The 16,029-nt window shown below is 35.8% G+C and overlaps 1 protein-coding gene across 1 annotated transcript; it reads right to left on the reverse strand.

Annotated features, from left to right (window-relative positions):
• Positions 1-9,054: 9,054 nt before the first annotated feature.
• LOC131931913 (ficolin-1-like) lies at positions 9,055-13,483 on the reverse strand. The gene is made up of 4 exons (XM_059288743.1): positions 13,457-13,483; positions 13,172-13,294; positions 11,836-11,955; positions 9,055-9,423 (listed from the first exon to the last, which is right to left on the reverse strand). Exons 1-4 carry the CDS (start codon positions 13,481-13,483, stop codon positions 9,055-9,057), a joined length of 639 nt encoding a protein of 212 aa, XP_059144726.1.
• Positions 13,484-16,029: the final 2,546 nt, after the last annotated feature.

Raw genomic sequence — 16,029 nt, forward strand, 5'->3', positions numbered from 1 at the left:
CTATTGAACGTGATAGCGCAGCTATTAAACCTGATTGAACATGATGACGTATGTGGTGTGGTTGGATAGACATGCCTACTAATTCAGTCCAAATTTTAATTAATTCATAAAAAATTAATTAGGCATCCAATTAAGTCAAATTTAGATTCAGATTGCATTGTCTTCATGTCTTGACCCACGTTCCAACTGTGAATCGTATCGGTCAAGTAGAACTGTCCGAATTTTCACTCCTGCGTTTCCATCTAGACTGACGACAGACTGTCGACAGACTGTCGACAGAGGAAGTGAGTTAATAAAAGCTTGTAAAAAAAATTCATAAAAAACGTTTTAATAACAAGCTTTTATGTAATGATGCACTAAAAAGTAGAAAATAAATTATAGACTACTATTTAAATAACTATAAAGAAAAGCGTGGGTCACTTTAGTATCTATTGGATACCTTTACTAATGTTAAGGAAGACACCCACGCTTTTCTTTATAGTTATTTAAATAGTAGTCTATAATTTATTTTCTACTTTTTAGTGCATCATTACATAAAAGCTTGTTATTAAAACGTTTTTTATGAATTTTTTTTTCAGTACTTTACATGTTTTATCTACAATAGAGTTACATGCTTAAAAACCATTGCGCGCCTACTGAATATCACGTTCAGTAGGCGCGCAATGGTTTTTGAACGCAGCCATTACGTGGTCGTGATGGCGCAGCTATTGATGACGCGTGTGGTGTGGTTGGCTAGACATGCCTACTAATTCGGTCCAAATTTTAATTAATTCATAAAAAATCAATTAGGCATCCAATTAAGTCAAATTTAGTTTCAGATTGCATTGTCTTCATGTCTTGACCCACGTGCCAACTGTGAATCGTGTCGGTCAAGTAGAACTGTCCGAATTTTCACTCCTGCGTTTCCGTCTAGACTGACGACTGACGACAGACAGACTGACGAGGAAGTGAGTTAAATAAAAGCTTGTAATAAAAAGATATACATTTGCATTGAGCGTACTTACAGTTATGTATCTTTTAGAGTACCTAACAAATTTTTTCTGAAGCCAAACTTGAATCTTGTCAAAGTAAGGAGCAAAATGTTCTAACCGACCAATCAAGAGATGCGTAGCTTACTCTTCAATTTACTTTTACAATCTTTTATAACCAGTCCCTACGTCACTCTCTTTATTGTGAAATACAGGGGAGTAGACAGAAACCTATCGTAGGTTTCTTGTCGCGGATGTGCAATGTGTATTTACTGTGTCAGATATAATAACCTTATATATATATATATATATATATATATATATATATATATATATATATATGTATATATATACATATATATATATATATATATATATATATATATATATATATATATATATATATATATATATATATATCCATATATCCCTTTTCTAGAACTAGATGTTTTAACTCCATTTTTGTATTTCGAGATTAATGTAACAACAGCGTGTTCTAAATCTACCAAAGGCATCATGGCAAAAAAAAAAACAACAAACAATCATGGCTATTACACTCAACACTATTACACAACATTTTTAATTTTTACATTTTCGATAGTAAAGAAATCTTAAGGAAAACAAAACTTTAAAGCCTTATTGTCAACATTTTTGAGAAGTGGAACATTTATATGTAAATTAATAAATATATATATATAGCCCTAAATATATATATATATATATATATATATATATATATATATATATATATATATATATATATATATATATATGGTGGCATTAATTTGTTCTACCCTCAAATATTTCACCCAAAGTAGCACTATTAATAGTATTAGCCCAAGGCGCACAACTCTTTAACATTGGTTACGCCACTGAAAGCTAAAAACTTAACATCGTGAAATTAACGCCCTTGATGGTTTGTCCAGCGTACACTTAAGGATCTGGAAAACGGTTGGTTTATATTAAGTTTCACTTTTTTCTTAAAAATCGGCAAGACTTTCTAAATTACTTAATTAACAGAAGCGAAAACAAAGGACCCATTGGTCAATAAATACCTAATGTTATATATGAGAGTCTAACACCACTGTAACTGCAAAGAGTATTTATTAATATTTAAATATTATGAACTCAAATGAATTGTTGCATTACGAACACTTTATAAAAATAGCCAAAAATTAGTACTTTTAGTAAAATTAAAAATACAAAAGTTGAGTTTGTGTTTGGTCGAATGAAGGGGCTGCGTGATCGAGGGATAGAGCACTCGACTGTTAACCATAGAGCCTCGAGTTCGGACCTTGGTCCGTGAGTCAACCCAGCCCTGATGGGTACCTGAATAACGTTGGGTAAAGTAAATGCGGCTGGCCATTGTGCTGACCAGACCATCCCTTCAAATGTCGAGATCAAGAAACACACATACTCTACTTCATCTGCCCTATTGATCACTAGGTCGTATGTCTCTCGGTGCGGTAACTGATAGTGTCACCCCACCGCCTTAAAAATATATTTCGCATTGGTACGATCCCCCCCCCCCCAACTATTTTATAGTTTTAACTCGATATACTATTATATTGCAAGTACCTTTTACGATTTTTAAAATTTGATTCCGACCCCCCCCCCCTCTCTCTCCCTCTCTCTCTTGTGACGCTACAGAAGCTAAGCTTATCATCAACAAGGCTAATCCTAACAGGCTGAAACGTTGCTCACACCATATTTGTCGGCCGCTGGGACCTTTTTCTTCTGCAAAGATTGAGCGATCCCGTTATCTCCCCTTATGGTATTGTATTGAATATTGAGTAATCCTACACCTTTAATTATCTTTTACTGACTAGATCTATATCAAATATCAAATAAATTTTAAAATAACAATTTCTTTCTTTGTATTAAGAGACGAATGTATCTGGAAAGTATGAACACAATCGTTGAAATGTGTCAGAATTAAGCTACAGGAAGAATAATAAGTTACAAACGTAATGATAGACAGACGTATAGACACTGCGGACTAAAAAGCTTTTGAAAACTCCAGACACTTACGACTAACAGCTTAAAGGAGTTCCGGGAGATGTCGTTGGTGTCGCTATCGTACTTCACCCAAACGTACGGCCCTTAAGATCTGCAATAAATAACAAGGAAGCTGGCTTTAACGCTATGACGTATTTAAGAACTTGACATTCATAGACAATAGTTTTGTTATTTTACTGGACCGCTGTTTTATAAAAGTCTAAATGTCATGTTTATGAAATCTACTAAAATGTAAATATTATATACCCCCCTCCCCTTCTTTCTCATCAATTTTCGACAAAAACTCTCTCAACAGAGGAGAACGAATACACATATATAGGCATATATATATATATATATATATATATATATATATATATATATATATATATATATATATATATATATATATATATATATATATTAACACTAATAGTTTCGCTGTCTGTCTGACAAGAACGCTCTAGAGAAAAGACAAGCAAATTAAAAACATGCATAGTAATTCGAAAAACGAAGTATGACGTCGTCACATTTAGCACAGAGTAGAAAATAATCTCAAGCCGGAGAGTGCACACAGTAATATGACGTCATTGATTCTCTAGTAAACATTGAATAAAAAGGAAATTTTGTCTAATCTAAGTGGTTTGCGTGAAGAGTTTCTTTCATACAATTCTTCGGGTAGGGGCGAAGCCCCACCCCCGCGTAAGAACGTCTGAGCCCCCTCAGAGAAAAGAGACAGCACTATCAGCCTAGCGCTCGTTGTATCCTTCCTCAACGGGCCATTTTTCTCGTATATATATATATATTTATATATATATATATGTATATATATATGTATATATATATATATATATATATATATATATATATATATATATATATATATATATATACATGAGCAGCATTAGAGCAAATCATAAGGCCACACCGGGTTCATATTTCCTATTTCTATTTCCTTCATCGCTCGCGTACACCAGAGGTACTAATTAAATAAACATGGGCTCCAAGATTATATCACACGCAGTCCAAAGTTCTGTTAATGACAAGTTCTGAACCCAACCTTCGTACACGTTTATTTGTAAATTTAGTGCAGAAAGCATTAATTCATTTGAAAGTAAAAAACAACATGTTACATTTCAGAGAAATGTAGGCATAACAGGATATCACGAAGTAGCAAATAACTAATAGCGGAACTAAAAAACTTTTTTTTTCTACCTACCCTACGACTGGCTAAATGTTTTGCGGTAAAAACAGTTTAGGTGGGGGGGGGGGGGGGGGGGGGAGATCGTGTATAAATTACAAAACACTTTTGGCGAATTAGGCGAAGAGGGAAGTAACTTAAGTGACCCTGTGGGAGAAGTATGATAGTAGTTCCGTCATTTATGTTGTATTCTGTACAGGGCACAAGATAAATAAAAACAATTTAATCCTAATATATAATTCCCCATGTGCGCTCCCCTCTCTCTCTCTCTCTCTCTCTCTCTCTGTCTGTCCGCAAAATATTTTCGCCGGACATCACGTCAGAAACGGCAGCGATAAATGGAGAACTTTATACGGACTTTTGTTGAAAATAATATGTTAGATGTTTTAAATGTATAACCACAATTTTATTTAAAGAAGAAAAATAAAAATTAAAGGCGTATTCGAATGTAGAGAAACAGTATTATTTATGCAACCGGAAAAGCATTAATATATGTGAAAAAGAACGCATAAAACTGTGTCGTCACTATTGCTTATACATTAACTAATGACGTCATCTGCCGTGTTTAGAATAAAAAGAAATGAACTATTTCATTCAAATTTGATTTAGATCTACGTACACTATGAAATGTATACAATACAATTTTTCCGGCCTAAACTCGTAAAATTTACTTTATTTATTTGGATTCTAGATCTAGATATTCTAGATTCATCTATTCAAATAATACATTTCTATACTAAAGTATTTCAGGCCTTAATTACTTTATTGAAATCTTTGTTTATCTATGCAATTTGCTAATCTCTATAATATATAAAGCAAAGTTGTCGGGTGCCCGACAGGGCACTTCCCGGCGCCGCAGGCGCTTCAAATTTGGCAGGATCTTACCTTGGGGCGACAGAACACGGTGGCCGGTTGGCCGAAAAGTCTACGATGATGGGGTCAAAACTGACCTCGACTGACCAGCGCCTTATATGAGCTATAAATCGAAAAAAAATGTCCACGGAGTAACCTCTTCATAACTCCTGAGGTCGTAGACCGACCCTCGGGCGAATTAATTGAGCATTCAAGTTCTCAATGTTTTCGAAAGCCTAAGCAAAGCTGGGCAGCATGCCTAGTATTTCTTAGAATACGGTAGGTTGTGGGTGGGGATAAGGATATTTGAATTTTACAAGTGGGTTTTAAATTTTTGTGTGTTAACGTGTGATAATAGGAGTTGGGGGCGAAGGGGGGGGGGGGAGGGGTGTATGAGTCGGTTTCAAAAGCGTATGTAGTGAACATGTGGAGGGAAATGAAGGGGGGGGGGAGGTGAATGTTGTTTGTACTTTGTACCTTGTACCTTGTCCCTGTTCAATCCTTGTGCGGTGAGTTGTATCAGTCATGTGACCAGAGGCGTAGCGACACTTCTGGCGCCCGGGGACAAACGTTTTGATTTGCACCCCCCGCCCTCGAGATTTCGATTTGCACCCCCCCTCAAACTTTTCGATTTGCACCCCCCGCCCTCGAGATTTCGATTTGCACCCCCCCTCAAACTTTCGATTTGCACCCCCTCGAGATTTCCATTTGCACCCCCCCCCCCCCGTCAAACTTTCGATTTGCACCCCCCTCAACCTTTCAATTTATTTTTCAAACCCATTATTTTTTCAAACATATGTCCCCCCCCGCCCCCCCCCCCCCTCGCTACGCTACTGCATGTGACCATATCCCAGTTTGTACCTGTTTGTGTACGTGTATATATAGTGTGTGAGAACGTGTATGATCGCCTAAATTAACTCACAGTTCTTCTACCAAGTTAGTGTAGGTTAGTTCTGTGTACTTTTACATTACCACTGTATCGTAGTGTGTGTACTAGTTTGTGTTACTATTAAAAATAGCCTGTGTTTGTGTAGATAGTGTAAATAGGATTAAACTCTTTTACACAAACCTTTGTTTTATTTAATCGTGTGTGTTGTAACCCGTTTGTTGTTGTTTGTCTTATATGTGGCGCCATGCACTGGTTAACCCATAGAGGCGTGTCCGTGAGTTCACAACAGTGAAACAGAATTTCTAGACAACCCCTGACATGTTAGAAGTTTCGACATGGTGTCACCAACAATAACTTATTCTCCCACGTAATCTAATTTGACTGTTGGGATACCTCTTGAGCAGAGGCGTAGCAAGGGGAGGGAGGGTGGGGCGGCCGCCCCGGGCGCCGACACCAAGGGGGCGCCAAACGGGTTAGAAAAAAAAAGCTAATTCTGAGCTCCATTATTAAACAATCGAAGTTGAGGAAATAGACTTGGCTTTACGGACTGATTTAACTATTTTTCTCACCGATTGTTAGAAACAAAAATAAAAACTGTTACAAGACATGGGAGGGGAAGGGCGCTTTTTCGCTACCTTGAATATATATATATATATATATATATATATATATATATATATATATATATATATATATATATATATATATATATATATATATAGGGGAGTTGATAATTCACACTGGGCGCCGGAATGGGTCACTACGCCTTTGCACTCGCGTCCTTAAGATCTTCTTCCTCCATTCTACTTTGTCTTACGCCACCTTAAGTGCCCCCCCCCCACACACACACATCTCCTGATGTCGTTTTCTTATTTCTTCTTCTACCTCTTTACAAGTTATTTACTAAGTTCATAATGTCCGCGAGTGTGTGGCAAATCTTGTAACTCAATTTATGTCTCAAATATAATTGCAGCAATTTCGTTCACATTTCTCATATACCTTCTTTTCCGATGACAATGTAGTATACTACATTAGGTTGGATAAGGGGAGATAACAAGATTAAATAGATCCACTTGCGATCGCTCGATCAGAGGGTCGCTGAGGATGAACTGTTTGTCACACATTTTTACTTTCTCGTATATACGAAGTATAGAGAAAGTCTTGTAATCGTGCAAAAAAAAAAAAAAAAAAAAAAATCGAGATTTTCGCCGAGTCGGAAAAAAATAGTTTTGCAATCTTGTCCGTATGTCTGTGTGTGTGTGTATGTGTGTGTTTGTGTAAACACGATAACTTGAGTACCGTTACAGCTAGGTTGATGAAATTTCATATATAAGTATTATATCAAAATCGTAGATCCGTATCTTTTGAGCGATTTCCGATAACTGGAAGTGGAACTTTTTCTACTTTCAATTTACGAAAAGCCTATAACTTGAGTACTATTTCAGATAGATAAATGAAATTTCACATGTAAGTAAAAGATCAAATTTTCTGCCTTCTGTCAAATTTTGAGTAATTTCCATTGACCGCAAGTAGTAATTTTCACTATTTCCGATTTCTCAAAAAACGCATGTGAATTTATAAAGTACTAATAATATTCCGCAATATTATACACAGCTTTATTCGGCGTTCGCTTGGTGCGCAATTCTTTTTTCTATAAGATTCTATTCTATTTTAAAACGTTTAAGTATTTAAAATGGATTAAAATTCATGTCTATATCCCGAGTTCCCATCGCCTGTTGTTTTATATAAGAATATCCGAGAAAGTTTAGGAGAGATCACTCCCGGTTTATTTTGGTAGTTACAATAATCAATTGAAAACAATACAATTGAATGCAGATACAACAGTCAAATTTGTAATAAGCTACACATTTATATGAACAAAGCATTGATATTTACATAAATTTATATAAATATTTGAATATATTAGCAGCGCAGTTATTTGAACAATACAATGTCGCTGTTTTTCAAAGACCAAACTTAGATAGGATTTTGCTGTGGATGACATCTCAGTACCTTTATGACATCAAGAATAGTGTAGTAACAGGCAAATATTGAATGTAATTAAATAGTCAAATTTTAAAGGTAGTTACAATAATCATATTTTAAATGTAGTTACAATAGACACATTTTTTAGGTTGTTACAATAATCATATTTTGAATGTAGTTATAATAGACACATTTTTAGGTAGTAAGAATAATCAGATTTTGAATGTAGTTACAATAGACACATTTTTAAAGTAAAAACAATAATCAGATTTTGAATTCAGACTCAACAGTTAAATTTTTAATAAGCTACACAGTTATATGAACAAAGCATTTATAACAACAAGAATAGTGCAATAAATAAAGTCAAATTTTTAATTTACTTACAATAGTCAGATTTTGAATGCAGTTACATGAGTCAAATAGCATATATATTAACAACACAGTTATACAAACAAATCAATTATAACATCAAGAATAGCGCAATAACTAAAGTCAAGTTTTGAATGTAAACGTGCTAATGTAAACTAATACAACAGTTCGTTTAAGGGAGAGCATTACAGGTCAATAAGAAACTAAACATGTGTCATTAAGAAACTGTTGGTGACAAGTTAACACAGTTAAAAAGATCTTTAAGGTTAATTTGCATTCATCAAATATGCTATCAAATTGAGTTATACTAGCTTGCATTTAGATAAACTGGTTGTCCAACTGTCTGTTGAAAAAATGACAAAAAAATCACTTTGCTGTAGTTGTTAGATTATCGTTCTTAGCGTAGAGTTGCCCGCCATGCTATTGTGGCTAAGTCCACTACTACAGTGTAACTACTACAATCAACATTTTTATGTTGATTTTCCGTATACACGGTCAATCATTATGTATTAACTTTACGTTCTAACGATTCCAGGTCTAAATGATGACTTCGAAAAGTATTTTAAAGTACTGTAGGATTGCTCAAAGTTAATTAAGTACTAAAAATCTAAATATAACATCAACATTTCAACCTGTTTTGAACATACTAGCAATAGATACCCGATGTTCAACAACTGGCTTTACAAAAATAGACAAACCGCTGTAGCAAGTGAACTGAGAAATTACAAATTTTATAATAGTGAATGTGCACACAAAAATTATTCTTTACATTGGGCATTGCATTTTTGTCATCATTCTCGGCGAACTTTCATCTCAACATAGTCTAAAGATTCGTGCGGTCCCGTTATGTCGTGCCAGTAGATTCCAGTGTATTCACCTTGACTTCTCCATAAACCATTGACATTGACCCACTGGCAATCGTTATACCACCAGCCTGACTTCCGCTTATTGGCACAATCGTTGTAGGAGTTATCGTTGTCTCTATCTATGGTGGAGAACCACTGGTTCTCGTGTTGGTAAAAATGATCCGGTGCAGTCCCTCTGTAGCCCGAGAAGTTAATCTTGTATTTGTAGTCCTCGCTTTTGACGTAAAAGTTTCTGTATTCGGCAAAGTAGCTTGTACCCCTGTACTTTAAGTCAAATCGTAACACTCTGTAGCCCTGTTGGAAAAACAATGAACAGTTATGGGATCTTTTAAAAATTATATAACACAAAATAGGACATTTTTTTACTCTATACAATGTTATCAACATTTCTAAAAATCATTATTTATAACACTAAATGCCTACTCGCCCGAGACAAAAATTGCCATAATTTGAAACTACTTAATGTTACAGATATTTCTAATAAATTAAGAGACGTATTTTAAAGTGAATAAGAAGCTACATCTGCATTAAAAAAACTACTGATTTTATAATAGACGTGCGTAAAATCCTCTGTGTAATTTAGCTATCCAAAAAACAAATAATTAAAAAAAACCTTCATAATAATAAACTTTCAAAAGGGAAAATAAATCTTCCTTTTAAAAAAAAATATTGGTCACTAAAATATGTAGGGGGATTTCGCTATAATTATATTTTATTATCATCCTTATTTATTTTTTCTTCTTCTTCTTCGTTCTTAATTTTTAGTGTTGGAGGGGATCGAGCCTTATCTGCCAGAGGAACTCGAGACTTTTTCGAATTTATCAATCATGAGCTTTTGCCTACTCGACCATGCGTCTATCACAATTAAGGATTACGTGTCAACTGGTTATGCGCCATTGAGGCCATTGACTCCGATTTCAGCCGGCTTTTCTTTTTGGATTTGCTTCCATAGCCTTTGTCCAACCAAGAACAAACTCTCTTAGAAGAGTTGCTGTCCCCAGCTAACGAGCCTCATCTGCCCGAGGGTTCGAACTCGAGACCACGCCGACCCCATATTTATTTTTTAATATACTCAACTTTTAGTTTAATTTTTTAAAAAGTTTATTTCTATTCAATACTTCGTATAAAGAATTTATAATCGCGCGAAATAAATCAAATGAGATTTCGACAGTTTTTACCGTTTTACATTTCACTACTTAATCAACAGCAACACATAATCTTCAGACTCAGAACAGGCCACAACAGACTAAAACAGCACAGGCATAAAAATCTAAAAGTTGGGTTTGGCGAAACTTGCCCTTGAGGCATGGCTCCGGAGAATACAGAGCACGTCCATCAGGACATTCCTTATATAACCAGGCGCGATCAAAACACTTGCCCCTACACACCCCACTCAAGGAAAAACTATATGGGGCACCTGCTGATCTGGAGACCACAGTCCAGTGCATACACGAAGTTGGGCTTGTTGTTTAAATCCTCTACCATGAACTAAATTCAGAACGCTGAAGAAGAACTTCTAATTGTATACGACTCATTGATGACGTATTGTAATCGTGCAATAAATCTAATTCGAGATTTATCAAAATATCGATGTTTTACACTTACCCGTGTAACGGACTCCAATCTATCAGCCAGATAGATGGCGAACGCTCCCGGATTCGTTAAACTGATTACACACAGATGGCAATAAGCCTAAATAAAAGAAAATTGACTCACTAGTTCACTAGGACTCGTAATTGATGTCTAGGGGAAACACTAGAGAAACTAATGATGCCAACAAAACCTTTAATCTGTATATAACTTGTAATGGGTGTACAAAGTCGTGGCAGAACACTAGATTTATACAAGAATAAAATGGATATACAAAATGATCAAAACCCAACTTACAATTCGTGGGAAATAAATAGTATGATACACTATCACAGCTTTAAACACTTCAGAAAAATCACCACTGTAAACATAACACTGCTATAAGCATAAAGAATTTCTTAACCACAAGAAATATATGAATATGCTCTTTAACAACTTAGTCGTAGTACTAAACGGCAACACACAGGGCTTATCAACTCTCGACGACGTGTAGTCAAGTAACTGCCTCGAGACACCTGTGGGCGATCTATTTATAGACTTAGGTAACATGGAAGGTCACCTTCAAATCATAAGACCATTGGTTGGGGTGGTCATCTGGTCTGAAACAATCAATCATCTCTCGATGGAAAATTTCTGAGTCTAAGACTCTCTTAGTAAGACAGCGGAAAAAAACCGGTTGTTGCACCACAGACCATATATGGTATTATAACAAATGTCAAACTAAAAATAAAACATTACTAGACCTAAGTAGGTCACACCCGAGTAAGAAAAATTTTGTGTGTCCCCTTGTGTCTATAAACAGACACGATAATTTGAGTACAATTTCAGTAGTTTCGATGTCTTTCATTTAATAAAAATACTCTAATAAATGTGTGGTTTTCATTCAACTTTAATCCTTTCCGGTAACCGAAAATGGTACTTAATGTGCTTTCAGTCTCTTAAAGCTAATAAATTTGAGTACAACTTTTACAAAATTGAACGATAAGCATTTTTAATGTAGAAATTATTAAAGTATATATGTGTGTAAATATATATATATATATATATATATATATATATATATATATATATATATATATATATATATATATATATATATATATATACGAGTATTACCTGGACGGTTAACAGATGTATGATGTTGTTACCAACCCAAAAATCACCAGAAAAGTCACCGAAGCCATTTTTATATTCGTCCCACGTTCTCAGAAAATCTACTTTGCCATTCATTCTTCTCTAAATAAAAAGAAGAGAATAGATTTCTAAAATTAATATTTCATTTATTCACACATTAGTGGCTTAGCTCATTAAAAATTGAAGAAAAACTAAAATCAATTTCTAAACAACTTTTTAACCTACACTATATGATATTCAATTCGAAAGTTTCATATACTTTATCGAATATTATTTTTGATAGTTGCAGTAAAATAAAATTTTCTCAGATAATTTTTACTATGTGGGCCGAGTTAAAATGGAACATTTTATTATAAACTAGCCGTCCCGGCCAGGCCCTGCACTGGCCTCTCTGAAAAACCTTTCTGTAAAGGACCGTTACTTGTGTGATTAGAAATTAGCTTATAGCCGCCATTTCCCGGGTTTAGGAAATAGACTTCTTTTCGAATTAACCCCAACAACAACCAACCAAAACTAAAACACAAAAAAAAAACATAAACGTTACACAAACGCTAACACAAAGAAAATGCAAACACAAACGCGAACAAAAAAAGCAAACAAAAAAAAACAAACTCAAATCCAAACACAAACCCAAATTACACGCTTGATGGATGTGGCTGGATTTTTAAGTTTGAAATTTTGTTTGTAAAGTACTTTCTAATCCTCATGCTCCAAAGAAAGACAAATGGAATAAGTAGATGAATAAGAAGATAATGTTTGTCAAGTACTTTCAAGTGTCTTCATAGCAAGCACAGCAAAGATACAGACCTTCATGAATAGATGCCTTAGACAGATATTGAAACTGAGATGGCAGGACAAAGTGCCAAACTTGGAACTATGGAGGAAAGCTAGGCAGGAGCCTATGGGTGTGCAAATAAGAAGGAGGAAGTGGCGCTGGGTGGGTCACACACTGCGAAAGGCTCACACAAATGTTACACGCCAAGCTCTTGAGTGGAACCCCCAGGGAAAGCGGAAGAGAGGGCGCCCAAGACAGACCTGGAGGCGGAGTCTTCTTGAAGAACTGAAGCCAACATGGATGTCTTAGGAGATGTCAAAATTAATAGCCGAGGATAGGTAGAAATGGAAGGAAATTGTGGAAGCCCTATGCTCCATAAGGAGCAAAGAGGACTAAGTAAGTCAAGTACTTTCACAAATCAACCAGATTTTTGTTTTAAAATTGACAAATTGACAGGGATAGACTAAGAGTTAGAAAAATAGACCTTTACTGTAGTCAAATTGTCTTAAATATGAAATATAACTTATCTAATCTTGATGTTACCTGTATCACAATCCATCCCCCACCGTCAGTCTCGGTGTCACACAAAACTTTGTGCCCATTGTCCAGCCTGACGACTGTACGCCCCGGCACTTGGCTGTATCTGTTCCCTTTACGACATTCATACTGTTGGAGAATGATTCGAAACTTAAAGACAAACTTAATCTAGTATCCATTACTTCAACAACATCCATCAATACACATTCACCACGTAACTAACCATCCATCCACACATCTACACATCAATCCAGCCATCCTTCCTTCCAGTTGTATGATTGTCCCTCCTACTTTCCGCCCATTTATAAGCCCAACCATCCGTCCAACTATCCGCCCAACAATCCGTAAACTATCTGCCCAACCATCCGTCAAAACATCCTTCCAACCACCCGTCCAAGCATAAATCCAAACGCCTTTACGTCCCAAAATGTATGATTTATATATATAGGGCCTATATTTATTTAACTCATACACTTTAATCTTCTCATTTGATTTTCAAGGGATCCAAAATTTGTAAGTCTGTTTTTATTATTCTCTAACATGCAATGTATTGGTGGTTTCCCATCTGGTAAAATGCAGCCTGTCATTGAGCTAATGCTTTTCTACGTAATTTAGAGCAAATTTATTATTCAGAAATCCAAAATTTATCAAAAACAGACACAATTTTAGGTAAGAACATATTAATGGCTGCTAAGTCTATATATATATATATATAAAGCAATGTATGTCTGTGTGTATGTGTGTTTGTGTGTGTGTTTGTCCTTTATGCATTACTACACCTCTCATCACATCGCCGTGAAACTTTGGGAAGTTGTTGAGAATATTCCTGGGGAGGTTTCTGCGAAAAAAAAAATTCAAATTCGCAGGGCGCGATTTGCTTTTCTCTATATACGGTATTTAAAAATAAAAAGTCGATTTTCGTTTGACATCGTGCATCCGATAGTCTTGAGACTTTGGGGAGTTTATTATAACACTCTAGGGAAGGGTTCTGCAAAACAAAAATTAATTTAGCAAGGGCGGCGCCACGGGAGGGTGCGATTTTCCTCTATATATGGTATATAAAAATAATAAAAGTGAATTGCAGTGACACCATTCATCCGATAGGCATGCAACTTTGGGGAGTTCATTATAAAACTCTTGGGAAGGGTTCTGTAAAAAATCATTTTTAATTATTTCGCAAGGGCGGCGCCACGGGAGCGTGCGATTTTTCTCTATATACGGTATATAAAAATAAGAGTCGATTTTGGTGTGACACCGTTATCCGATAACCATGAGACTTTGGGGGAGTTGATTAGAACAATTCAGGGAAGGGTTCTGTAAAAAAAAACCTTTATTAATTTCGCAAGGGCGGCGCCACGGGCGGCTGCGATTTTTCTCTATATACGGTTTATACAATTTCGTTGTTTTTTTTTCGTTTTCACACCGTTCATCCGTGTACCATGAAACTTTGGGGAGATGATTAGATCACTCAATGGTAGGGTTCTGTAAAAATATTGTTTAATATTGCAAGGGCGGCGCACCACCGGGGGGGGGGGGGAAGCGATTTTTTTTCTCAATATACGGTATATAAAAAATAAAACTCGGATGCGGTTCATCCGAGTACGATGAAACTTTAGGAAGTAGATGAGAATACTCCCGAGAATATTTCTGCGAAAAAGAAAACTAAAGTTTCTTACGGGCGGCGCCATATAGGGTACAACTTTCGTCAATACACGGTTTGGCGCCCAGAGTTTTAGAGCGACTAAGTTGGCACTTGGCATCCGTTAATCGAGCGTCCTGTATAGCGAGTAAGGGGTACTACTATATTCAGCGGTAAAACTACAACAGGCTTCTAAAAATAACTTTGTAACGCGAGGAAATCCTGTACAGTTTCGTCACCTTGCGAAAGATGAAAAAAAAACTTTTTGAATATGAGGAGCCTACTGTAGAGTTTCGTCACTTTGCGAATGATGCAATAAGCATCTACTATTAGACAATCCAGTCAGAAATTGAGATCGAGCATCTAATAATAGACCATTAGTAATGCTAGCATATTGCATCAGTCACACTGATAATTAAAACATGTCAAATACTTTTTTACGTGTTAAAGAAAAAAAGCCTGTTCATTTGTGGCACTTTAGCGAATGATGAAATCTGCATCATTATTAACAGGACGCTATTTGGCACGATGGCGCCTATTACTTTTAAGGAGCCAGGGGTCGTACGCCGCGCCTATGCGGTAGTGTAATCGGGGGGGGGGGGGGGGTGTGGGGGCCCTGAGAGCGCCCCTGTACGTCTCTGACACATGGGCGGTCACCGAAGTATGTTCTAACATATTATTTCGGTGAGTGATTAATGTACACTCAATGTTTACATGCGGTAGTGTAGGTGAACCTGTGTCCCAATATTTATCATTTAAGCGCAGGCATTGTTTACATTTAAATAACTCACTTTTAGAAAAGACGGTCACGCGTCTAAGAACATATGATTGGTAACGCGTTGGTGAAATCTTTCTAATACATTTCGTCATACTTTCTTCTATCCCCGCGGCAACGCGCGGGGGACGGGTACGCTAGTATATATATACAATTTAATAGCTTTCAATATGAAATAATATTATTCAAATAAAAACATACACATGTTTCGAACAAAAAATATTTAGGTATTTTAACTAGCTCTGCAAGAATGATATATATAATCCTACACAAATATCATAAAATTGACAATAAAATGTCATTGGCTCTTTGCAAACTTAGTAATTTTGTAAATTGTATCTTTTGGCTCTTCCGTCACACAAATTTGCGGACCCCTTCGCTATGCTAATCAACTCATTCACTTAAATCTTGTCCCTTGATTCTCAAGTTTTTTTTTGTTTTTTGTTTTTT

The sequence above is a fragment of the Physella acuta genome, unplaced genomic scaffold (genome assembly GCF_028476545.2).
Source record: "Physella acuta isolate Inbredline_101_S28 unplaced genomic scaffold, ASM2847654v3 ptg002053l, whole genome shotgun sequence".
NCBI classification, from domain to species: domain Eukaryota; kingdom Metazoa; phylum Mollusca; class Gastropoda; family Physidae; genus Physella; species Physella acuta.